This window comes from Pleurodeles waltl, chromosome 11 (assembly GCF_031143425.1).
Source record: "Pleurodeles waltl isolate 20211129_DDA chromosome 11, aPleWal1.hap1.20221129, whole genome shotgun sequence".
In the NCBI taxonomy this organism is placed as follows: domain Eukaryota; kingdom Metazoa; phylum Chordata; class Amphibia; order Caudata; family Salamandridae; genus Pleurodeles; species Pleurodeles waltl.
The window spans coordinates 460,686,521-460,714,263 of NC_090450.1; the positions used below are offsets into that span (position 1 = coordinate 460,686,521).

Here is a 27,743-nt window from a genome sequence, read left to right on the forward strand (position 1 = left end):
CCCAATACCAAATGAGGCTTGGAGCAAAGTTGCCCTAAATTCTGTTGGTACCTTTGATCTGTTGCCTGCAGACAAAAAGTATCTTATGATTTTAATAGACTATTATTCTAAATGGGTATACTTTATGTCTGCACCCAACACCATTGCAGCTGTAAGATTCCTAGACAAGATTTTTAATACTGAGGGCACTCCTAAAGAATTGGTAACAGATAATGGTCCACATTTTATGTCAACACAGATGAGTATCTTTTAGTTGTCTCATCATATCAAACATCTTAAGGTGGCTCTGTATTCCCCTTCTTCTAATGGACTTATTGAACGAATGAACAAATTCATGAAGGAGGGGATTCAAACAGCCCTTTCAACGTATACACCTGTAGAAGGATTCTTGAGGAGGAAAATGTGGTCTTATCTAATTACCACCGCACTCTACTACTGGGATATCTCCATTCCATCTTTTGAGTAAAAGAGATCTCAGATCCAATGTGTTTCCAGACTGGATCAAATAATTAAATACCAAATCAAATTGTTCTGCATGTATAGACAAACAAAAAAATACACCTCCCAGAAACCAAAGTTACAAAAGATATTATGATTCGAAACATAAGGTCAAGGATCAGGATTTCAGTATTGGAGATTGGGTCATTATCAAAAGCCCAGTCAAGGTCAAAAAAGGTGCTTCTGTTTTTTCCTCACCTGTTCAAATATTTAAAGTGTCAAAAGGTTATTTATATTTGGATAAAAAGGGATGGTGGGGTGGGAAGTGTTTAGTAAAACTTTCTGCTGATCAGGCATCGAGGATTTTATCTAACAAAAATGAGCAAAGTAATGATATAAATGCTAGTTCTCACTGGTCTTTTGATGACAAGTATACAGGGAACAGGAATATTGACTCAATACTCGTTCACTGACAACCGCACATTGGTTCACAAACCACTGGCATGGTAGATCCGCAAGAAACGTATGTGAGTCAATCTCAAAGCACTGCAGATACTTCATTTGGCACAATGGACGCAAGCACTTCAATTGATGAAATGAATACAGTAACCAGACCATCACGTGATGTCATAGTACCAATAAAGTACAAGGACTATTTTCTTTTTTAACACTTACAGTAAAAAGGTACTTTAGTTTCTTTAAAGGGGAAGAAGATGTAAAGATGTATACATATAGTTAGTCCTTTCTTTGTTACTAGTCATACCAAACATGAATGTGTTATGACGTACGTATGTTTCAATTTTGCAGTTGCACACATTGCATTATTGTTGTTCTTTAATTGATGGCCCGCCACTGCCTATTTGAGCTGTGAGTTCCGAATCCTGATGCGAATAAGTTGCAAACGGGAGGCAGAGTACGAGGATGCTTGTGGCTGGGCCCCTGTACTTCATTGAATAAACTTGAAGAAAATTGAAATTCTCAGTTCTCGCATCCATCATTCTCATCCTTTTACCATCATTTGTCGGGAAAGGTGCACGATTTCTCCCACCTCTAGCATAACTGCGCTTTTGCATGAAAAACATTTCATTAGTTGAGACAAAATCCAGATTCTTTCACAGATTAAAGGTTTGACACTACTGCTGTAATGACGGTCCCAATCTTGTAAGAATGGTTGCATTTTCTCTTGCGCTCTGTATCTGTCACAAATGGATGGGACTCACTTGTGTGAACCCGCACATTAAATCAGGTTGTTCTCCAATTATCATGATAATTGACTTTGATTTTGCGTCAAAGCTGATTCATATGCCATTCACCTAAACAGTTCTCCCACTGAAGAGCGGCGGCAGTAATACTTCCTGTGCCTGATCGTTGGCACCAACATGAAGAGCCTGGTGCAATTGCACAGCACGGACATTTACTTTATCCCTAAGGACTTCTTTAAAGCGGCGTCCATTACTGCACGTGGGCCTGTCAATCATATCTGCTGATTAGATTTTGAGCGATAGATGAAAAGTACTTCAAAAAAGAATAATTTATCAAGTAAACCTCTGTCCATTTTATTCTTAATCTGCAAAACAGATTGCAGAACGACGGCAGACGGGTTGTTCAGCCTTTTTAAGAGGGTGAGGAATGTGGATTCACAGTATCAGCTTAAGGATTCTGGGGGCCCAGGTTAAGAAATATTTTGGGGGCCCTCGTTTGGGAGAACTTTTAATTTTATTACCCATTTTCCATTATTTGAAGTCCTATGATGTCAAACAAGATTGAATTATATATAGAGGCTGAGATAAAGAAATGGATGTGTAAAACAGCAAAAGTTCATTTTCCCCCGGCCCCTCTTGGAGGTGGGGGTCGTTGGCAATTGCCTGCTTAACACATACCTTAAAACGTCTCTGTGGAATGGTATACAAAATTGAGTTTTATATATATTTATATATTGATTTTCTGAAATGAAACCTGTTGAATGAAAAGTGCAAGATAGAAGAAACTGAACATTTGTCTGTGTTGGAATGGTTACTAGCACACAAATAAACATTCAACACAGTCAGTTAGCTGAAATATAACTCTATTTTGGATCCTTTATATTGCAATTAGTTATTATTTTGATCCTTTATATCATAATAAGTTATAATTTTAGCCAAGAAGATGAGATATTCTTTGTGATGCCTCTTTAAAGCAGACTCTTATCCATTGACAACTTTTAATTTTATTACCCATTTTCAATTATTTGAAGTCCTATGATGTCAAACAAGATTGAATTATATATAGAGGCTGAGATAAAGAAATGGAGGTATAAAACAGCAAAAGTTCATTTTCCCCCGGGCCCTCTTGGAGGTGGGGGTCATTGGCAATTGCCTGCTTAACACATACCTTAAAACATCTCTGTGGAATGGTAGAAAAAATTTAGTTTTATATATATTTATATATTGATTTTCTGAAATTAAACCTGTTGAATGCAAAGTGAAAGATAGAAGAAACTGAACATTTGTCTGTGTTGGAATGGTTACTAACACACAAATAAACATTCAACACAGTCAGTTAGCTGAAAGATAACTCTATTTTGGATCCTTTATATTGCAATTAGTTATAATTTTGATCCTTTATATCATAATAAGTTATAATAATTTTAGCCAAGAAGATGAGATATTCTTTGTGATGCCTCTTTACAGCAGACTCTTATCCATTGACAACAAATCCTCCCATGTCCAATGGGGTATTTTGGTAGGTTGGTCGGTCTGGGATGCTCTGGTTGTCAGCTAACGTATGGTGACCTGATTTTGAGGAACAAAAACCGGGACAGGTCAGACATAAAAGAAGGACTAAAAATTTTACTTTTTTTGCGCAGCTTTGTGAATGTGTGCCAAAGGATGCATCAGAATTTCTGACGCATTTGTGAATCATTGCCCCATGGAGCTCTGTATTGTAATTACAGCACATCCATCCATTTACGGCAGGAGCAAGAAAACTGATGCATCAATGCAGATGTAGGCCTCCTTAACTTATGCTTCCCTAGATGATCTGACCTTTGTCCCAAAAACCGGGACATTTATTTAATGATCTGACCTTTGTTCCAAAAACCGGGACATTTATTTAAAATTAAGAGAAGCATCAGGACACCAGGACAGTCCTCTAAAAACCGGAACTGTCCGGGGAAATCCGGGACGTCTGGTCACCCTAGCTAACACCAAGCCTAATCCACAACACCAGACGTAGGTGTACATGAAAGGAGGCAACTGCTGCACAACTAAATAACATCAGCAAAGCATTCTTTGCGGATTGTGAGTCCTCCTTTTGTAAGAACCCTTGTGCAAATTTGTGAACTTCACCGCTCACAAGTACGCATGTATTCAAAAAATATTTGTCAGCATTGCCAAATGTTAAGGTGACAAGAATAAGAAACATAACGGGGCACAGGGCTGAATATTTTATAACATTTTTATAACGGTGCCAGGTTCCAATTCTTTTTCTGCTTCTATAAGTCCTAACTTTTGATATCTTAGGAAGGAAATGAGAAAATGTGACCGAGCAGCTGCTATAACATTTCCAGACTTCCTCCCAGGTACCACTGGGGAAATACAATTGCTTGAATTCTGTTGGCTAGTCCATGTTGGGAGCAGACCTAGCTTCAGGGATGGGTGAAGTTTAACTACACCACCTTACGGCAAACTGGGGAAACTTCTTGCTTTTTGTGTGAAACTTATGCCTACCTATGACCATCTATGCTAGCGGATTTTTGCCACATGCTACTCCTAAGGAAGAAGCTCAATAAAACTATTCAGTGTGCAGGGCTGCATTATTTATGCCTCTTATCAAGTAAATTATTTGCCAACAGCTGCAGGACAAAGTGTGAAACTTCGTAGATTCCAACCCACGAAGGGCAAAGTTTGCCTTCCATCCAACTAAGGGCTCCAAAATGACAAGGGACCAATTATTGTTATGACTGGGAAGAGTTGTCCAGAACGAGCTGGCCCTTACAGTCGGAACTATGTATTGAAACCTGGGAGATGAGGAAACCTTAACGCAGTAGATTGCACAATTCTTTGAAAACATCCAAGTTATTTTTTGTTTATCTAAGGCAGTCTGGAAATTATTAGTTATCCTATTCTGGACCAGTAAACCAGCAAATGATGAAAATGTAGAGGGGGTGCCTTGGTCAGCTGGAAGATGGTTACCTATATTTACCTTCAGCTAATGAGCTAAATTAGATTTCTCAGATAACTCAGTGGATTAACAAGTCCACTCTACATATCTGTGTACCACAGATCACACATTTTCAACTCACAGCTCTGCTGTCACGGCCATTATGCTTCTGAAACTGATAACATGAGCAATATTGGGTTGCCTAACAGCAGATTCATGGAGCCGTTCTAGTCTGAGTACGACTACAAAGCAAATAAATGGATGAACTTAATCATAGTTTACAAACAAATAATACAAATTATTCACCACAGGAATTAACACAGTGGAGCTCAACAACTAAGCAGGTGATGGACCATTAAGAAAGGGGTTATAAAAAAGTTTGAATGCCAACCGTCAAGGAGGACTATAACCAGAACACAATGGTCTCATGGACCTCCGTCAGACAACTGATAGAGATGGAATGGCTGGTGTAATTGAATGTTTAATCCAGATCTCGGGAACTAATCCGGACTCACACCAGGAATGATTTTGTCACTCAAATATGTCTGAAATAGGGTCTCACTGGCCTATAGAGCAACTGGCTATGTCTGAAGGGCTGCTCATATAGGTGAGTGTGTGTACCAGATATGTGGCTGCTTGTGGGCTGCTTTTGTGGTTCGGTAAACCAGTTTTTACTGTTGATTTTAATGATATTACCACACATTTTGACTGCTCCAAGCACAAATGCATAGTCTCCCATACCTTTCAAAACACCTACATAGATTGTCTTTACAAGTTCAAAAAGCCCTCGATTGCAAAATGTGAACTATGTTTTATTTATCTGATTGGTTAATGGGGTAGGGGACACTTTTATGTTGATTTCTGTGTCCTATTTCCAGGACTTAGTTTGACCCTGGTCAGAAACTAACTTCAAAAAATTCCATCAACTATTCTTCCCAAAATAAAATGTTAAGTCATAACCTGCCCTAGGTATTCATAGAGTTGGAATGGATGTGAGTAGTCAGTGAATATGATACCATCTTCTCTTTGTGTTCTAATCTTTGACTTCCATTAATAATAGTCTTTGATCTAAGGTTGTAGTTTTTCAAGACTTTTAGTAATGGGGATTGATACCTTAGAGTGCTGCTTGGAGTGTGCCTTTCACTATCCTCCAATAGGTTTGAACTACTGAATAAAGCTGAAAAAACATAAGGTGGTTGATTGGATGGGATCAGAGGCACTTTGTCTCAGGATAGCTAACGTTAGCCCTGGCTATTGACTCTTTTAAATTTTGGTCATTGGTTGCTAGAGGCCCAGGTACAAGTGCACTGGAAGTAACAACAAATATCGCCCCGCTGATTGAGTTGACCATTTTAGCCTCTTATATTCTACTGATTCTAGCTGTGTTGAACAAGGGCAGATTTCTGCTTTTTCTTTCTCCGTGACTTTTTGATATTCAAATGTTTGTGCTATCTGATATTGTTTTATCACTTGAGGCTACCAAGTGTGGGAGGGCCTCTGGTCCAGATGGGGTACCTGCGGATCTCTTTTTAACTGATAAAGAGACATGGTCTCGTTATATTCTTGCTATAGTCAATGCAATTGCCACAGGGGCTCCAATCCATGATACCCAGAGGGGTGCGATAGTCGTACCAATATACAAAAAAGGGGATTGGTCCTGGCGAGTGATTATAGGCCTATTAGTCTTTTAGATTGCTTGCAGAAAGATTCAGGAATGAATGACAGATTATGGTATTCTTAGTCCATTTCAGGCTGGCTTTTGAATGAAAGTTTCTACCATAGGCCAGGTGTTTCAGTTTTTATTGTTATACTGGAAAAAGTGTTACTATTAATAAGGGCAATCTCTATGTAGCTTTCATTGATTTAAAGTCAGTGTTTGACTAGTCCCTCGTTCTGGGCTATGGAAGGCTCTAGCCGATATGGCAATGCCTTCTCATATTCTTTCGTTATTAGAATGCCTACATGATAACAACTATGCAAGTGTTAGATGGGGAGATCAATGACAGTTGATGGATCCGATTCCGGTACTAAGAATGGTGCATCAAGGCTGTGTCTTGGCACCCATTCTATTTTCATTGTTTATTGACAATGTAGTTTCTTTCCTGACTCCGGTAGAGAGAGATGTAGCTATCTTAGAGAAAACAAAAATTCCAATTCTTCTATTTGTGGATGACACGTTGTTGATCTGAGCGGTTTGCAGAAACTGCTTATGTTTCAATTAATTTTCGTTCCGCTCATGGCTTGGAGAACAACACATTAAAAACAAAATTAAAGTTGTTAAATTCTTGCAAACCTGTAAAGGGGAATATCTTTTTGGGTGGCACCCCTCTGTAACTGGTAGATTTCTTTACATATTTAAGTATAACAATTGCAGAAAGCGTGACCTGGGCGATGTGCATCACTATGACAGCCATTGATCGGAAGCAGATTCTGGGTGCTTTATTGAAGGAATATGCAGACTCATACACCAAACCCATATGACCAATGCTACAGATCTATGAAGCTAAAGCCTCTGGTTCTGTCTTTTATGGTGCAGAACTATGGGGATGTTCTAATATTGATGAGTTCTCTAGAATAGAAAACAACTTTGTGAGAAACTTAGCTAGTCTTCTAGCGAGCACTCCTTTGCTTCCATCATTCAAGGATCTGGCGGTTAGGAGGTTGGAAGGTAAAGCAAGACTGGGTCCTCTTTAGTTTTGATGGTGTACCCCTGAGTTAGCCCATTATGAAAGGGACCTTGACGCTGTTCATAAAGCTGATTGTTTTACTAAAGTACCCTGGCTTAGGAGCACTAAGAAAACATTTTATTTGTTAGGGTTACCTGAGTTGCGGGATTGCCCAGACTCTGCCAACTTCCCTTCAAAGGATGATTTAAAAAAGTGTTACTTGCTGGCTAAAGCAACTGGTGAATTGGAGCTTGCTACCCGTTCAAAACTATCATCTGATTTTATTGATTTAGAAAGTGAGAGCCTACATGAGGTGTCTGACATCATATTTTGGCTCCCACGGACAGGAAACTTTACTTTCAGTTTTGTGTAAGTGTCCTACCTTTAAGGTCATTCACTTTTAATTAGTTAGCTGGGGAAGCAACTGTAAGCCCAGCCGGTAACAACAAGGATGCAACCCTATCCCACACTTTATATGCTTGTCCCGCATATGTATTGCTACATAGAAAGTGGTTAGCTCCTGTATTCAGACTTTTAGGTGTTCATAGTCACTAAGTTGCCCTTAGCATTCTTAGGTCAGGTACGCGACCAATGTTAGTTATCTCTCTCGTGACATTCCTTAGTGCGATGTGGCTAATCAGGAGGAACAGTGTCTCCTCACATGATAAGATTTGGAGAGCCTGGGTAGCTGATTTTTGTATTTTATTTCATTTTTATATTGTTGTTTTTATTGTTTTTATTTAAAGGACAGTTGTATCATCATTGTATGCTTTAAGTACAGCAGTGTTGCGGGCCACATATATATTTTTTATATAGTTGTATGTTTTACCTTTTCTCATTTTTCTTTGAATTATTGTCGATGTTTGTGCTTTGATGGCCCTGGTGGCCGAAATAAACCAAATGAAATTAAACTAAAATTATTTTGCAACAGTAAATGTGTTTCGGAAGATTAGGCAATAGCCAAATCTTCAAAGCAAAGTTGTTTTTCTTAGTGACTATGAGCAAATGCTTTCGGCACCAATTAATTCTGTATTTCGAATTGTTGAATGAGACAGTAAATCGCCTGACAGTTCCTCTCAAATATCTTACATTTCTTCTTTCTGAAACATCTTTAGTGGGTCGGAACGACAAGTGTATTTGACAACATAGAGTTTAAAGTTCAAAGTTGGATGATGAAGAAGAACGGATTCGCTCGGAGATAAACTAGCAAATATCTATTCTAAAGACGTACACAACATTCAGCATTCAGCATGCAAACACAGCTTTCAAGACCACAAAATATGGAGTTGGGCAGAATCTACAAGTGGTTCTACATGGGTGATGCACATGCATTCAACCTTAAGTAATGGAAACATCTCCGACTAGACCTATGGGTAAGCTGTGCTGGGCCCAGTTTTACACCTCACTGGTGCTGCTTAAATGGAGCCTGCACTGCAGAGTAGCTCTATGTTGACCAAGCAAGACATGTAACTTCCAATGGGTTAATGCAGACACCATTCGTGGATTACATGTTATGACAGGAGTAGAATTGTCACCATGCATGTGAAGGGAGGGCCTCGGTCTTCAGACAAAAAGGTGATGTTGCTAAGTATGTGATATATAAAGCAAATAAAAGATAACTTACTTTGAGGTTTTAGTTCATGAAGATGTTTTTTCTCTAGAAAAAAAGAGCAAGAAAGAGAGAGAGCAAGAGTTTGAACGAGAGAGAAAGATAGAAAGAAATGTACTTCATATAGGAACAGTAGTTGGAGTCTGTCAGTGTTAGCCCAATTAAGTACCACAATCATAATATGAGGTTGATCTGTCCCTATTGCCTATGTCCAAGATTCACAATCTGCAATGCTTCAAAGCACTACTCATTCAATACTATAATGAGAAACCCTTCTGGATCAGTTATTGTTTTTATGTCCTGGTTGTTCAAAATGGAAAACAAAATTTGGCTGGAGGATCGTTCTTTACAAAAGTGGTGTTGATCAGAATAATCCACACGTTCTCCTAAAAAAAAAAAAAGCTTGACTACAGTCATGACTTTAGTGAAACAGAGAAATCAAGCTTGCCTCAGCCTGAATGGCATTGTTGTAGTTATCTGTCAACAGACTGCTGCTATGCGATATGAGAAGGCGATCTACAGTAGTGAAATGTTGAATGGAAAAATGATGTCACGGAAGTGGGAGAGAGGTAGTATTTGAATCAACCTACAATCCTCCTTCCCTAGTGAATTCTAACATGATACATTCCTGTATCAGATGCTTAGCCATGGTTTGTTCCACAAAGTGTTGCTCAGGTATAGTCTGTTCGTCCAACTGGAACATAATCCTCTTCTTAATAGAGGTTACTATTTTCTTGCAAATGGATGAGAGGCACAGGATGATATCTCTTAACTGGGGTGCTAACATGGCTTTATCTGCCTCGGGAGCATTAAAAATTACTTGTTCTGTCAACTGAAGTGCAGGCATGGTCCTGGTTTCTGTGTTTCTCATACAGTTCACTATGCCAAATGGGATTTAGACATAGCCTAGCTCTCTAAAAGGAATCAGTACCTGGTGCACCTCTCTAACGCGGTCCCTGTATGGTCTGTTTCTCCAAGGGAAAAGGAATGTTCCACCAAGCGGAGTAATCATAGGGCAAATTTATTTTGATAGATTCTAGATTTCTCCTGCTCCTCCAATGGGACTCAGTCTTGGCTTTACCCATAGAGGAGGGAAGACAAGTGTCCTATTCCTCTAATGGAGAAACTAATGAAATAATGTTCTCTATCTCGGGTAAAAATACTAAAGTCCCTTCCAAGTAGGGAGCACATATGGTCTATCCCTCTGATGGGGGATAAGCAGAGAAATACATCTATAAATGATATCAAGACATGGTATGGTCTGACATGAAGCATAGTATAGTCCTTCAAATGGGAATGAAAATGTCATATTCCTTCTTCTGGAACTCTTGTAAAAGAGTAACAGACTTTGCAAACTCCGAAAATTATAATGCTGGCATGATGTGCTTCTCTAAAGAGCTCTTGACAAAATATTATTTTCCAAATAAGGTAAAAACATATTTCTTTTATCTGGCTGAAATTCAGATGTGGTCCTCTACCATTGGCTCCTACATTATACCTTTCCTTACCTGTATCATAGACATAAGAAGCCCCTCTTCGAGGGACACATATATTATTATTTACAAACACTTCCTCATCTTTGCTACCAACATTTAAAGTGAGATGCCTGTAGAAACCATTCCCAACAGACTACTCTCTCTAGCAGGTAAAATGTTTGGTTGAAATTAAGGGCCTCATTTACAAAAAATGACGATTCTCCATCGATGCGTCAGTTTTCTTGCTCCTAACGCAAATGGATGGATGTGCTGTAATTACAATACAGAGCTCCATGACGCAAGGATTCACAGATGCGTCAGAAATTATGATGCATCCTTTGGCACTAAAGTGATGCTTTGCTAGAGTTGGTCATAAATCTGAGAAAACTCCAGCACTGCGTCTAAACATAGAGGTGAGTTCCATGTTAAAAGTCTTGCATTAATCCTTACACCTGGTTTGTGGAGGCGTAGGGATTTTTATGCAGTCAAGTCATAGAGTGACGCAGTGAAAAGTAAATTTCACTGCGTCAGTTCTACATGGCTTTTAACGTGGGAACGCCTAACCTGCATACATTGTACCTGGCACAGGTATAATGTGATGCAGGCTTCTACAAACTGATGCATTGGGCCCAAGTGTCAGTTTGTAAATATGGAGCAGTGTGGAGCACTGATTGCACTGCCACTACGAAATAAAAATGACATTGCGGCAGCGCAAAGCTCCTTGTAAACATCGGTCTACATTTCTGTTTTTTTCTGTAAGTTTTCACTTATGCCACGAAAAAGGCATCTGTGTAAGAAAAATGTTATAGTTCAAAGAATCCCCAAAACACGCGCAAATTAACAGCAGGTTTACCGATAAAATTCACTCGAAGCGTTACTGATTTAACTGCTAATATTTGAATGAGGGCAACACAGGGGGAAGGAAAGAAATTAGGAGCTAACAGCATTTTGGTTTTACAATATGTTCTTCCGGGAGAGCTAGACCGTGTCAAGAAATGCTTCAAATGCGAAGTTGAGCCAATGATTTGTTCACCCACCAACTCAGTGCTTCTGGAAACAGGCACACAGCAATTACAAATGTTTGGAAATAGGTACAGAGCTTCAACTAATCCTATTACACCAACCTCTGATGATCAAAAAGTTTGGATTTCTTTCATTAATCCGCTATTTGAAAAAGCAAAGGAATCAATATAGCAGTGAACCCGATGTATTATTACAATTAATGCTCAGAGCACGATGTTAAGATTGTAGATTAATCAGCATGCGTGGGGCTCCCTTTCAATCCTCGCATGTGAACTGGATGCAGCATTATGGATGCCTTCTGCCGCTAGTCTTACTGTGGGTTTGGCAGCACGTTTTACCAAATCATCTTTTCTGGAAGGCCAACAACCCGGGAAATGAGGGATCAGTCTGTCCACATATATCTTAACAGAACGGTTTCACTTTTTATAGGTCATTTTTCTTTACTTAAAAGGGGATTTCTTTTCTCTTTTTCCGGGTGTACAGGATCACACAGGCTGCGGGTATGTATTGCCCGGCAAATTAAAGTGGTGACAACTAAAACCTGCATCGGTATAATTTAGATCAATGCCTTCTATGAAGGTTGAGGTAGGGGTGAAAGGCAATAGATAGATAGATAGATAGATAGATAGATAGATAGATAGATAGATAAATAGCAGTGACATCTTAAAGAAGACGTTCTTAAGACAGGTTCTTATGAATTATCCAATACCCCTTTGTAGCTTCTTCATATGTGAATATATATATATCTGCGCTGTACACGGCCAAAGGATGTGCGCTGCGAGGTATTGAGTGGTTACAAGGGCTTGGATGCAACTCGCGCCCTAAGGTAACTATAACTCGCGCCTTTGCTATGCACAGCTAATTACTAAACATATGATATCATTGATGAGATCTTGTATGGCATCTTTGATATTATCATTGCAACATTCGCAATAAAATTATTGACAAGAGAATTGTGCATGGCAACGGTGCGAGTTATAGTTACCTAAGGACGTGAGTTATAGTTACTTAAAAGAACTCTAACTGCTGAATTTCTATGGTTTTGTACGAATAAATTCAGAACCTAGCCATAACGTCCCTGTAACATTTGTTTTTTTAAGTCAATATATCAGTACTCACCTGCTTGCAGGGTACCACATTGAAGAAGAACAGTTGGCGCTTTTCTAGGCAGAACCCACCTATTTGCTGTGCAATAGGTAAGTCATTCAGGAGAAATGACAATACTGTAGTAGTAGTGGTACTTTTTCGGTGGATGTGCACATATGCAAAACTCTGTGACTTACAGTGAAGACATTCAATGACTGAAGTCGGCTGACCCAATTGCCTCATTTGTAAGGTAGGAAAGAGCAACTGTGAATCACATTTCAACAGACCAAAGGATTAAGAAAGCAGACCGAAAGCCCTTCTTATGTATATATTTCATTATGATTTATTTGAAAATCATGCAACTAATGAGACAGCTACAGATGTTCCCAAGTTAGACAAAAAAATAACCAAGCAGTCATTTAATACTGCTGTACCACCTTGATGAAATGTTTGTTTCAGAGGTCATACACGGAAAAAGGAGAGATTAACAATGACAAGTGATATGATCTTGGGACAATGAGGCTGAAAACACCAATAAATAATCATGATGTTCTCTGTGCCTCAGTTACTCGCTGGTAAAATGGGATACTCCATAATGATACATCATTAGTCTGCACTAAAAAAGCATGCATTGACAAAGACTGTTAGGATCTGTGTTCATACTGTTGATGAACAGTTTGCATGATTGTTGGAAATGGCCCTTTCTGCAGGGTCATCCACAGACTTCTTGCCATCAGCCTCCTATTTGTATGACCTTATTTTTATTGGTTTTAAGATTCTGAGCACTTTACCACTGCTGACCAGTGCTAAAGTACAGGTGCTCTGTACTCTAAAGCATGGTAACATTGGCTTCCCCACAATTGGCATATTTAAAATACATATAAGGCCCTAGCAAAGTGTGCTATATGTGCTGAGGGCACGTAAATTAAATGCTGCTATTGGGCCTGGAGCACTGATTGTGCCACCCACTACAGTAGCCTTTCAAACATATCTCAGGACTGCCACTGCAGAGCCTGTTTGCGTAGTTTTAAACTACTAATTCTGCCTCACAGGTGTACCCATTTTCCAGGCCCAGCCCTCTCTTTTATTGCATTTAAGTTACCCCTTAATGTTGCCCTTACTTATCCCCAAGTGCAGGGTGCAGTCTACATGAAAGGTTGGAAATGTACTTTTAAGTTTAACATGTCCAGATAGTGAAAACTTGCTAAATTTGTTTTTCACTATTGTAAGGTTGCCTTAAATCATCTTTTAAGTGTCATTTCCAAATGGGAAGAGATGGAAATATGTAGTTTGGTGTCCCTGAACTCACATTTTATAATCACAACCTATAATGAAGTCAGATATTAAATTGTAAGTTTGAAAATGCCACGTTTTAGAAAGTTGTTATTTTCTGACTTTAACCAGTCTATTCCACTTCCTGTCTCTAAATACACATCTGGAGTAGATGGCAGCTGGGCTTTGTGCATTCCTACTTGACAGTCGCACACAAAGGGAGCTTAGGTGTGGTATTTACAAATTGATGGCCCATCACCAAGCTGATGGATCTCCCTGCGCTAGGTGAGAAGGAGGAGCTGACACTTCTAAATAGGGCTGTTCCTCTCCTCACACAAAGTGCTGCATAACCCCCTGCGTAGTGTCTGGCACTGGGGAGGGCAGTTGAGGGACCCGAGGGACTGCAAAGGGAGGTCTGGGAGTTTCTCCAACCTTCCAGAACCAGGGCACAAAAGTAAAAATGCAGGAGCCCAAACTCCATCAGATCAGAATTCTACTGGGACAAGGACTGGACAGGAAGAAGAACTGCTGTGATGCCAGGAAGGACGGCCACTCTGCACTGCATTGCTGTGTTGGCCTACTGCTACTGCATCCTGTCTCGTAGCAGGGACTGTCACTTTGTTGCTGCTCTGAGTGTTGCAAAAACAACAGATGATGGACGGAATGCAGAGCAAGTCAAACATTCACCCCCAGTCACAGATCTGGGTTTAATCCATCAGTTTTTTTGCTTGCCATGTCATTTCAGTTTGGACCCAGCCATATGCAAATAAGTCTTGCCCTGTTCCCCATGGGAACAGTCCAGCCCGAACTGCCAGGCCAGGTTTTCCCTGAACCAGAAACAAGCATCCTGGGACTGGTTTTAGGGTATCACCCTTCATCAGCCAGGCTAGCTTGAATCTAGTGGCATAGCAAGCACGGGACCCACATCTGGGCATACTGCGACAAATGCAAAAACAACACATGATGGACAGAATGGAGAGCAAATCAAACATTCACCCCCAGTCACAGATCTGGGTTTAATCCATCAGTTTTTTGCTTGCCATGCCATTTCAGTTTGGACCCAGCCATATGCAAATCAGTCTTGACCCTGTTCCCCATGGGAACAGTCCAGCCCGAGCTGGCGGGCCAGGTCTTCCGTGAACCAGAAACATGCATCCTGGGAGCGGTTTCAGGGTAACCACCCTTCATCAGCCAGGCTAGCACGAATCTGGTGGCATAGCAAGCGCAGGACCCACGTCTGGGCATACCCTTCCCACTTGGGGTGACAAATACAAAAACAACAGATGATGTACAGAATGGAGAGCAAATCAAACATTCACCCCCAGTCACATATCTGGGTTTATTCCATCCATTTTTTTGCTTGCTATGCCATTTCAGTTTAGACCCAGCCATATGCAAATCAGTCTTGACCCTGTTCCCCAGGGGAACAGCCCAGCCCGAACTGCCAGGCCAGGTCTTCCCTGAACCAGAAACATGCATCCTGGGAGCGGTTTCAGGGTAACCACCCTTCATCAGCCAGGCTAGCTTGAATCTGGTGGCATAGCAAGCACAGGACCCACGTCTGGGCATACCTTTCCCACTTGTGGCGACAATACAAAAACAACAGATGATGGACGGAATGCAGAGCAAATGAAACATTCACCCCCAGTCACATATCTGGGTTTAATCCTTCAGTTTTTTTTGCTTGCCATGCTCTCTGTGTTGGCTTGTTGCCTGCAGCTACAGTCTGGCAGGAGAAGGACTGGACTTTCCTAGCTGATTCTGACCCCAAAAGTGTCCATGGTCTTGGTGGCTTGCCTCCAGTTTTTCTGCACGGTCCCCAGACTCACATCACCAATTTCCTTACTCACTGGGCACTTCTCAGTCAAAGGACTCCAGGGTAGAGCATCTACTTGAGTTCTGCCCTGCACCTACGACCCTGGGACTGTGCCTTGCCCTAATTGGGCTTAACCTGTAACATGTGCTCTTTTTCCCTTGACTGTGCTTATTGCTGATTTTGTCCGTTCTGCCGCTTCCCAGAGCTTTCCCCTGCAGTGAGACCAGCTGATATTGGGAGCCACCCTGCGCCATGCGACTGCTTCTTGGCGCTCCCCGCTGCAGTGAAGTGTGCTGCCTCCTTGAGTCAGACTGAGTGCGAGGGCCACTGAGCTCTGGGGAAGCCAAACACCAACCCAACCCTCTTCAAAGGACAAGAGCCCCATGTGTAAGGCCCGCCAACTTCATAGAACACAGCCTCCACCTGGCCGCAGCACCCCCACATTCAAGGGACATGCTGGGGGCTTATTCAATGGGCCACAGCCTGCACTCCTCCAGCTGGATTCTGGGGAAGTGCTGGCACCACCAGGAATCCCACGGCTGCCCTCCGTAACTGTATCTCCTATAGATGGAGCTCCCACATGATTTTCTTTGTAAACCTGTTTCTCAAGGGAACACGGCTTCACTGGCAATATTCGTTTTGGCACTGCTGAACCAAGGATATTACTTGCACATCATTTGAGAATCACATTAATAGTATTTTTCGGACCCTTAGACCCATTCTGCCTATTTATTCTATACTGCATAAATTGGGGTATTTAATTGGATTTTTGTCAGTTTGGTCTTATTATAAAAGAGATAAATATTCCCAATTAACCTTGTGTTGAGTCTTTTTGTGGTGCCCTTCATTGTGTTAGTGTAATTAAGTGTTGCACAAATACCTCACACATTGCTTCTATGTTACGTCTGGCTGCTATGGGGCCAAGCATCCAGGGAGTGAGAATAGGTTAATTTAGGTAGTGTAGCTGACTCACCCCGACTTGGATTGTGGTCCCTGTTTGGACAGGGCACTTACCCCTGCCAACGAGAAACCTAATTTCTAAGAATGTTGTAGGTGGACTACACCATCGACACTACTTTCACAGTTCGCCTGATGCATCCTGGCACACTGCATAGTGTAAACAATGCACTACCTGAAGCATGTGCTTGCCATAGGTAGCTGCAGAGTCTGTACACATTGTGGTAGTTGAATTATGGGCTTCAAGCCACCAGATGAATTAATTATAAACAATGCACTGTCTGTATTAAATGCTAAGTGCAGTGAAACTTGCTGTGTATATTCTGTGCTTGCTGGTTTATGTAATTGGTGCAGCAAGAAATCAGATTATACATTCTACACTATCTATGGCATGCACAGAAAGAATGACCAGACATTTAACAAAACGCAAATACCGAATTTTAAATGTCATGTACTTAGTGCTAACAGACCGATTTCAAACACTCTGCTAAGTGCTTCAATTGCTTAGTGAAGCTAGAAAATGTGGCAGATAGACCATCTGCTGTATTACACGTTCCATTGGCTATAATACACTGGTAATATTGTGGACTGGATATCTGCCACGTTTTTGCTTTTTTTATGGAGTATCCCATCCACCAAACTCTAAATAGTGACCTTGTGATTGTGTTAAGTGTTTGGAGTAGGAAGACACTTAAAGACGCTTTGAGGGCTACGTTCAAAGATGATCAAATGGGAATTGTTGCCTTGTAGAGGATTCTTTCCATCTAACATACAATTATTTATGATAATTACTAAGGCTCACATTACTATTTTAGGGAAAAAAAAAGTCACTCCCTTTGCAAACATCTGTTTATAGAGAGATTGGAATTGTGAATTTGGTTAAAATTGTTACACCCTTTACAGTTTTCCCTTGATAAACTCCGACTGGCCAAATCTGATCAAATTTATCAGATGAAAAGTCCTGGAAAAACGGAAAACGTGCAAAATTTTGAGTCTTCAAACAATTGTGCTTGTTGTAACTTTCTTCCCAGTTGAGAACTCAGAAAATGAGGTATATTCATGGTAAATACCTGATCATAACCTACAATTTTTAAAGGGGGGGCTTTGTATCCTAACATACACTGTAAAGAGATGTTTCATCTCGCCAGACGTAATAATTTGTCTCTTCCAGGGCTCTATATGCCGCTCAGGAGAAAAATCAACAGACTATGCCACCTTAAAAGCGGCACTTAAGGTCGTTCACCTCCAAGAACGTAGAGCATTCATGTACAGTAGGGATTTGTTATGGGTCTTAGGAGATCTCAAGTTACTTACCTGCATGTGTGGTGTGAATGCTTCACCATGCCCTTTCTTTTCTTTGCAATCTAGGACTGAAAGCTTTCCTTTTTTTCATCTCCTATTGCACCAGAGTATGCACGGAGTAGTAGTTGATTTCCTAGCCTGTCACAAACACTAGTGCAGGAATTTCTGGAGTCCATGGCTAAACGCCCATCTGCAACATAGATGTTTCTCATCCCCTAACAGCACGGGTGGTTTAGGCCATTTTATGACACCTGGAATCCTCCTCTGGCAACAAGGGCGTCCGTAGTCCACTTTCTAGCAACATCTTCTGTTTTTTTTATTGTGGCACCGTAAGGGAGCTGCTCACAGTGCCTTAAAGTAGCACTGGCCGTCACTATCATGCACGTTCCTCACCTTAGGGGAACCAGCAATATGTTTACCAGAGCACTGGTAAACAGCAAAACAGAAGATAGGTTATAACAGTAAAGAGTGAAGCAGGTGAGGGAATGCTGCTGGTACTTTAAGGGTTCCTGAAGGACAGGAAGCGGACCAATATGGAAGAGTGACGCTAGCAATTAGGGTCTGGTAGGTTTATGAGTGGCTATACATAGAACACTATTAATATCCTCGCCTCTCTGCCCCAGCAGCAGCCGCACCACCTCCATGCCAAGCATCTACATTAATAATTGTCAACACTGCCGCCTGGAGTTCTTCCCTTCCAATTGGGCGAGATGTCATTGCCTGTTAATGTAAACAGTATGGCACTTTCAAATTCATTACAAACATTTGTCTTGGGTCTAAGCTGGAGCAGTCCGGCTGCAGCACAACAAATGAAAACTGACTGACTCACCCCTCACAGGATTACTTATCCACTTACGCATGCTTTGAAAGGCTCCTCTGAGCTCCATCTGACGGGCAACCCTGCAGTAGTGTTGCATAGTCTTCTATGCACGACAGACACAGCAGTGAATCATTCACTCAGTCGTCCACCAGAAGCATGATGTCATGAAAGCTGAGAGCTAAGCATGCAGGGGTCTACACTCTGCATGGTGGAATGTACCCAATGTAAGCCCAAGCCTGACAGGGCCTACAGCAGCTGGGCTTTTCCGGGACAACCGTGGTAGCTGGTTGTGGTTTGAGTGAAGGACCTGGTGGAGGTGTCAGTCTCCTTCCCCCGTAGCATTGTCCTGGGCCCAGGATTCTCGTGTGTTTGCTGATCTTCCAAGGTACACTTATGTTCAATTCCACTGCAGTCCACCTTTCGTATATTCGCAAACACCCCAATTTTTTCTCATAGTACCTTTCTCTGTGTTTCATGTCCCTTTCACTCCCTCTTTGCCTTATCCTTTCCTTCTCCAACTCTTTCTACTTTTCATTTTCCATTTCACTCTCTCTTTCCTCAGTAGCTGCCTGGACTTCTTGATGTCTGTCAGGCCCTGACTCCTGTCACAGGATCTGCCTGAATTTAACTCTTTCCTCCCTCCCCGATGCCTACCTCACAGCTTGGTGGACAGTTTCTTTCTGCTACGTTACTCCCTTTCGTCTTCTGCTCAAGCTATTGCCCAATGTCAGAAGCCGTAGATTTGTTAAACTTCCAGCCACTAACCCTCTCCACGGGAGCTAGGTGAGAGCTTTTGTGCAAGTTCTATCCAATCAGTCTCCTCTCTCAAGACTCATCTCTCATTCCTTCCCTCTTGACCTTTTTTTCTTCCCCCCACGGTGCTTTAGAGCATCATTAGGGTTGCATTAGACACGTTACAAGCATACCATATAATACCATACCAAACCAGACTCGACCTTACCATACCATACGTCTCACCAAATTGCTACCTATGAAGAGGGGATTGGCCCTTGGTTAAAATCATGTTTTTAACAGTAAGTCGCCCTTCAATATTCACACATGTGTTGAAATGGAAGATATGGATCCACAAACTAGAGTTGTTGGTATTGAAGTGCATATGTGACACCTAGTGATGTGCAGATCGTATATAGTTCAGAATACCTTCCGAGTTTGACAAAATGAGTCTCAATTACATAGCTTGTAACATTGGCTAGGAAATAAACCTGTTTAGACAGTTCAATTTGTGGTATGTATTATATAAAATAGTCGCGAAGATGATAATGATAAGAGTAAACAATTTAGCACTTGCCACCACAAGCAAAAAAAAAAGCCTTGGAATGTAATCCAAGAGAATCATCTACTTGGAACATTAAATACATATGATTTGCGTGCTTTCCACAAACATATATGACTTTTACCTTCGTCGCACCTTTTTTTTTCAGTCGAGCACGAAGCCACAGTATTCACTACAGTCAATGGGTCAAAAAATGGCCATACTAAAATAATAAAGCCCAGAGAGTACACAAGCCAAAAAAGACAAGAAATAAAACCCATTTGGACGGAAATACTAGAAGCAACACTTTTTAATAAAAGGGGAGTGCTTCAGGAATCATTCCATTCTGCCATTTTGTAGCTCATCTGTTCCATGACTGGGTGGGATCAACTATTTGCAGCTCATTCTCGGTCACAGCCCATCTTTAGAGCAGTCCAATTGATAAACATATGAACACAGGTGACTTCAAATTACCTCAGATTCAGATTTGCACAGAATGATCGTCATCTGAAGCATGTCAGTAACTCTTGCAGTCAGAAGAAAAATGCAAAAGACACTCCTGGCTTTCCAGGGTAAGGGCATCATCTGAGGAGATACTGACACCGACCATACTGTTGGTATCTGCCCATGCTCATAAACACGAAAGCATGTGGTGAAGCTGCCCAGCTTCATATTACCCTTTGGGGAATGGACAAAGACGGATTTCCGTGTGTTAGTCCCTGTCTCTGCGAGCATAGCGATAAAACTAATATGATGGACCTGAAATGGCTGAGATTAATAGCTACGTGCAGCTGAGCTTTGCCAATGCTCCCAATCAGTCACTTTTCACTCTTTGTGTCTGCATTGCATCAGCCAAGGCTCCTCTTTGGAATAGACAAATGAACACCACCTTAACCCCCTCACACCGACGTGGGGTTTCTAGAAGGCTTTTAGGCCCTCATGCCACTTACCAAATGATGCTTTTAGAATTTAAGATAGGTTTTTTCGTCCTCTCAGGTGCGCATATTTGGTGCACCCCACAGGACATCTCCACTACTTCATGTGCACAAGTAATATGGAAGAAAGCCTTTGTACTACTTATCGACCACACCAAAGGGACAAGGAACTCCCTTGCATGTATGGTGCAACCCCGTAGAGGAAATGAAGAAAAAATGGAATCGCATAAATTAGGGGTGAAGGTGTGGCAGCAGAAAGGGGAGGGGGTGGGGAGTCAAAAGAGCATAAGTGATAAGATGTAGATACATTCATTTTTTTTTTAAAGTGTCCTGCAAATAAATGGGCAACAAGCACAAATGTTACAGTACATCTGCTCTGGTGAGGAATAGTTTGCAAGATGCAGAGATCTTTGTGTGTCCTGCAGGTCTCAGGGCATAATAATAGTGTTATGATAAATCTAGTAGTTAATTCACATGTTGAAGATGTCTAGTTGTGATTCACCATAAAGTAGCATAGCAAGTTAATGTGCAGGTGCAAAGCACAATGTGTAACTGGCAGATCACAGACTTGTATTTCATGTTACTGTGTATTTCCACAGACAGCCTCTTGTTTCTTGCAGATTATAAACTACAATCATCCTAATTAAGCACCATGAGGTATGACAACTGTGATAGCACAGATTTACAACCCTATTTTTCCTGACTGTTTCGTTAATCCAAGGTTGCTAAAAGTGGTTTAATAAAATCTTAATAGTACAGACAGGTCCAACCACCATGTTATGATAGAACTTGGGACTTTGTGTTTCTTCAGACCAAGCACTTGTAACATATGAAGCCAAACCAGTGTGGATGATATGTGGCTCATACACCTTGTACCTGTCATTGATTTATATAACATTTTCTGTACATTGGCTTACACACCTGTATGAATAATTTTCTCTCTAAAATATGTGCGTAGGATGTAAAGCGCTCTGACACTCTAAATCCAACTTTGTAGTTATATATATATATATATATATATATATATATATGTGTGTGTGTGTGTGTGTTTTTTTTAAATGTAAGAGATATTTAAGTCATTATTATTGCAATTACTAATACAGGCAGACGCATCTGACATTCTTACAGTGCCTGCATACCGCGTACATGCAGAAACTGAAGGAAGTCAAAAACCTTCCACTAAATCATCGTATCTCATAAGCACTTGTGAGGCCATAACAAGCTGAGCGCCTTTATTTCCCTCCATTTCATTGTCATTCAGGTTTTTGGCTTCAGACAGCTTTCAGTTAGGGTAAGGTGACCACAGAAGGAGGGCTGATGGCCTTTTAATTGAGGCCTTTGTATTGGTCTCAGATGGAAGTGAAAACAAGAAACTCTCTCAACCAGTTTGCTGCTACTAACGGAAAGCAGACAATGTGGGGGCGCTACTGAATGAGTACCAGTGTCAGAAATGTACAGGGGTACACATTTAACATATTTCACTGGAGCCGCGCAGGATCCCGGATCGGCCCGAGTTATCCCCTCATTTCCTGCCCTGGTAAAGCTCCTTCATGCAAATGATGCACCCAATGCAAGCGGTGCTTGACTAGACATTCTGGCAGCCATTCGGTGTGCACTGTTGCATCGTCCAGCTCCAAAGGGCTAGTGTGTGATAATTGTTTTGTCCCGGGACTAAAAACACCATCTCACACACTAGGCCTTTGAAGGTGGGCCATCTGTCCAACAGTGAACGCAAGAGCAGGCCCACATTCGTTTTTCTGTCTCCTTAGTAATATAATGTATGCAACCTTTTTATAGGGGTGCAGATTATGTAATATCACCCTTAGCCTTTATGTCTAATCACAACCAGGGTAGCTTCTTACTCTATGGTGACTATATGTGAGGACATCCCGTAAACCTGTGTGCAACTCCCACCAGGGGGCAGACTCCTTGCTTTGCTGTAGTAGTTAACCTTACACTGCACCTATGTGAACGGCTGGAGCAACCATTGCTTGTTTTTTTTTTTAGAGGCCTGCATTTAAGACTTTTTTCGGTGTACCCTGAGAGCTCATCGACCCAAACGCATCACCAATATACTGCACACAAAACCGGACAGGATCTGAAACAGTTTACCTTGAACATTCATTGTACAATCTGTTGCACTATACTCCACAATGAAAGAAGCACACAGAGATGACCCTGCCACGTGACATCCACCCCCTCACCCTCTTACAGACAATCCTCCCTATTAACAGCGTATGTATAATACACCTTGGGTACAGGCAGCCGCCTGAAGGGGCCGCGTTACCGTGAGGCCGCTGCGGTAAATGGCTTTGCGGAGATTACATGAATTTCCGCTACAATTGCCCGTGGGTTGAAACTCATAATTGCAAAGGCCCATATTCAAACATGAACGCAGGAAGCTATAATTGCCTCCATTCTTATTAGCTTAGAAGCAATTACATCCCCAAAGTAGGTTGACATTCTGCAACCGTATTCCCGGGCCGCACACCGCAAATGAGAGGGGCTCTTGAAGTGCGGCGGAGGAGAGAGGCGGGGGCCACTGCAGAGATTCCTGCTCACCTAAAGGCCGCACCTGTGCAAATGGCGCCACATCGAACAGAGGCCTCGCGTCATCTAAAATGCTTCGGGCAGTAGCAATTTGCATACTGGATGCCTGTGCTTTAGGCTGGCAACGTAGCTCCCTGGACGAACGTATCTGCCGCAGAGTGAAACGTAAAAGTCACAGAACTGAATCCGGGTACCTTGGGACATCCTTTCATGACAAAGGTTGTTGATAATATGAGAACCATTGGGTTAGGGCGGATGAAGCATTCAATTGAATCACGAGAAATCATCTAATGGAAGGGACTTTGAATACTTGGCCTTGCCTTTAAAATCGATTTTACTGGCTCATGGGGACTTCACTATTCTACATATCCTATCCTTTCCCTCTTCGGAATGCCAATCTTTAAGTGTCAATACAGGGCACTCTGCATGGCCATTTTATCAATGGCCTCTTTGATATATTCACATATACGTAGTTCATCAATTCAGTGCCATCATCAAAGACTAAGTTATATTAAATTTAGGGTCACCAAAAACGTACACGGCCCTTGGCTTTTGGTTAACAAACCACATTTTTAAGTGTGTTAGTCCAATCATGATGCGATTATTTGTCGACAAAATGTGGGACTTAGGTTTGGTCCTTCCCTTCTCTTTTTTCTAGTAAAAAAAAAGCTGTTTTCTGTAATAATAAAAGTGCAAACTGCCAATGTTTTAGAAACTATTGCAATGCTCTCTTGGTAGGTCACAAATATGAACTCATTGAGTTTATTTGCCCATAGAATTGCAAACGTCGAACTGCCCACAAAGGGTGAGGCAAAAATGCTGAGCACAGGTAGTGGAAAAAGACTGCAACTTCCCTTTTAAAGGGTGGAATGACCGTGCTGCTATGTTGAAACACATCCTATCCATTAAAAGTTTGTGAATACAGTTTAAGTGGGGACACTGTGATATTGTCTACTCAGTTATGTCGTTCCCAATAACAAGTTCTGCCTGCTCGTCTAAACTGGGGTCAAATCCACCGCTAAATGGCTTTCTGGTGGGGGTAGGATCGAGAGGGCGTTTATGTTGTGTAGATTGTTCCAGGACTGGCACATCCTCTACTATTTATTTCAGCCATATCCGTTGATATTAATTAGGTGATGTGATGTTTATCGGGATAAGAGCCACCATCTCATCTCCCTCCCCATCCTGCTGAACTCTACCTGTGATTCTCTCCAAGTAGACCCTACCTTCTATGTTCAATAATTCCAGTGAAACACGCTTATTTTCTAAAATAAGGAAAATATTTCTCCTTGCCTGAAATTTACCTTTTCATTTAAAGGACATGCATTGACAGTGATGAGGCTTAAAGTGTGGCTAGTAACTATTTTAATGCCAAGGCAAGTGTGAAAAAATAAGAAAAAAACACATTGCACTGAGTGCTTGTTATCATTTTTCAAACTCAACCCTCATGGAAACTGCTGTACTATAAGCCTAAAATAATTAAAATGGCAGTTTTCCTTTACTATTGGCACAGCAACAAACACAGAAGGCTACACAATTATTTCGAATACACTCCTCAAGGACGCACAGTTTGACCCAGAGGACCTCACATTAACAAACTGCAAGAAAGAAGGCCTAGATGAAAATCATCTGGACACACACACACGCGAGAACTGGTTTACTGAAGTGGGTTGTTGATGTTCCATTTGAAACAGTTTTTTACTGGACCCACTGACGGGATCCTCCAATCAGCTAGTCTATGCTAAAATGGCAGCTTCTGAAATAGCTGGAGCACTGCACTAGGATCTCATAATCTTCTGGTCCAGTTTTAGGTGGCAGCCACACATGCCATCTGCCTCCACTTCCTGTGCATAGCTCATATGAAAACTATGCAGTGAACTATATACATGTTAAGCACAGAATAGTATCTGTATATATTTAGCCACTAGTAATATATTAATTTGCTAAGACCTAAAGAATATCTATATATTTTAAAAATCATAATTATTGTACATATTTGTACAAAGAAATAGACATATCTAGATACATATATTTAATAAAATTGTAAATGTTTATTAACATACATAGGCGGTCATTCCAACCGCGGTGGGCGGCGGTAGCCGCCCGCCTGGCTGGAACCGGTAGCCGCCCGCCTGGCTGGAACCGCCGAATGACCGCACCGCGATCAAAAGACCGCGGCGGCCATTCTGGCTTTCCCGCTGGGCCGGCGGGCGACCGCCAAAAGGCCGCCCGCCGGCCCAGCGGGAAAGACCCAGTAACGATGAAGCCGGATCCGAATAGAGCCGGCAGAGTTGCTGGGGTGCGACGGGTGCAGTGGCACCGTCTCGATTTTCAGTGTCTGCAAAGCAGACACTGAAAATCATTATGGGACCCTGTTAGGGGGCCCCTGCACTGCCCATGCCAGTGGCATGGGCAGTGCAGGGGCCCCCAGGGGCCCCACGACACCCGTTCCCGCCATCCTGTTCCTGGCGGTAAAAACCGCTAGGAACGGGATGGCGGGAAGGGGGTCGGAATCCCCATGGCGGCCATGGAGGATTCCCTGGGCCAGGGGAAAACCGGCGGGAAACCGCCGGTTCCCCTTTTCTGACCGCGGCTTTACCGCCGCGGTCAGAATGGCCCAGAAAGCACCGCCAACCTGTTGGCGGTGCTTCCGTGGTCGTTGGCCCTGGCGGTCGGTGACCGCCAGGGTCAGAATGACCCCCATAGTGTTGAGAATGGTGGTTATATTGAAAAGAGCCAACTCTTGAATAGTTTTCTGAAGATAAGATAGTTATCTTTGATCTTATGTTTGGGGGTAATGAATTCCATAGTTTGGCTGCTTGTACAGAGAAAGATGCACCCCTACTTTTTTGTTATTGTATGGTGGGATTTTGAGGTAAGCTGCCAATCTGGAGCAGAGGTTCTTTTGTTGAATGTATTTTGTGATTATATTCCTGATGAAAAGCAGTCCTGTTCCATGTATTGCTTTGTGGGTGGACCTTCTGGAAACCGGTAATCAAGGTAGGGCTCTCAAGGCAGGGCAAATGTGGGCTTCAACTGTACATGTAGGAGTAGTCTGGTGGCAGAGTTCTGAATCCATTATAGTCTTTTCATAGTTGATAAAGATGATCTGTGGTAGATGCCGTTGGCATGGGAGCTGTATATGTGTATTACAGTCCTGTCTTTTGTTGTGTCATTGAAGCAGCACTGAAATCCACATGTACATTAGGAGAGGCAAGACATGTGGATTTCTACACCTTGCATGTGCTTTGGTTACCCTGGTAGTGTCCTTGTTAGTCCTTCTCGCTGGGATCATGATGGCAGCAGCAAGAAGAAAAACAGGGCTCTAAGAAGGAGGCTTACTTTCTGCAGATTTACATTCTTGACCAATGCCTAGTCTCTCAGTAGGAAATAAAAGACTGTCAAGGAAATAATGATGGGAGAAAGGGTGATGATGATTATGTATCAAGGGTCCTCAACAGACACCTGGTTTCCAATGGTATTCTTATCTTTGCTACACTTGATAAGTGTTTGTACCCACGGTGTTAAAACCTATCTTAAAAAGTTCCCATACCAATATTACCTCAGTGTATAGAACTGTTAGAACCACAGATCTCACCTTTAAAGTGCTGTGAGAGGTATTACTATAATCTACTTCGTGAAACTGAATATATTATACCTTGAAACAGGAAAGGCTCAGTAGGCCTCATTGGCTTTAAACTTGTGATATGCAAGCTACACACAAATCTCAGCAGTAAGCACTGAACTCACTAAGCTGCTTCACTGTCATAAGCATTATTTAGCTTCAGTATTTCTTTGAATTCAGCAGTCGATGAAAAGCATGAGACTTGAACATTATGAATAAGATGGATTCGTTTGCTAATAAAAAATTCTCAGATGGTGAGCCGAATCCTACAAAATGTAATTAGGAAATTTGATTCAAACGTCTATAAAATACACTTATAATCAAATAATCCAACATAAGGAAAGACAGATAAACAATGCTACTCATCTATAAGGAGTAGTGATTGGTATTTTCTTTATTTATTGTTTACAATTTATAGAAGGGTCTGCATAATTTACTCCTCATGCGCATTTCATAATTCACTGCATATCTGCAGTTCATGGTTAATGACCCTTAGTTTTACTGCTTCTGACCATAAAGAGTAAAATAAATAGTACTCCTCATTTGAATATTATATGAATAAATGCACACATGTTCACTTTCTCCTTCTTTCTTTCTCACCCACTCTTTCTTTTGTCTCTTTATCACTCTCATTCTGTTCAGCTATTAATGTTGCACTGGCAGCAGTTGTATCAAATTCAACACCCATCCTTCACAGGAAGTAGGTGATATCAGTACAGTGTCTTTGTGGCATCCAAGTACACCATCTAAGGCTGG

At 41.6% G+C, this 27,743-nt stretch overlaps 1 protein-coding gene across 3 annotated transcripts in view; it reads right to left on the reverse strand.

The window, feature by feature from the left end:
• UNC5D (unc-5 netrin receptor D) overlaps nucleotides 1-27,743 on the reverse strand; it is a 1,240,412-nt gene that overhangs the window by 292,984 nt on the left and 919,685 nt on the right. The window contains exon 8 of one of the 3 annotated variants that reach the window (XM_069213805.1): nucleotides 8,869-8,901. The exons of the other annotated variants lie outside the window; for them this stretch is intronic. Coding sequence (XP_069069906.1) covers nucleotides 8,869-8,901 — 33 coding nt within the window. The remainder of the gene's footprint in view (nucleotides 1-8,868; nucleotides 8,902-27,743) is intronic. 3 annotated transcript variants of the gene reach the window in all.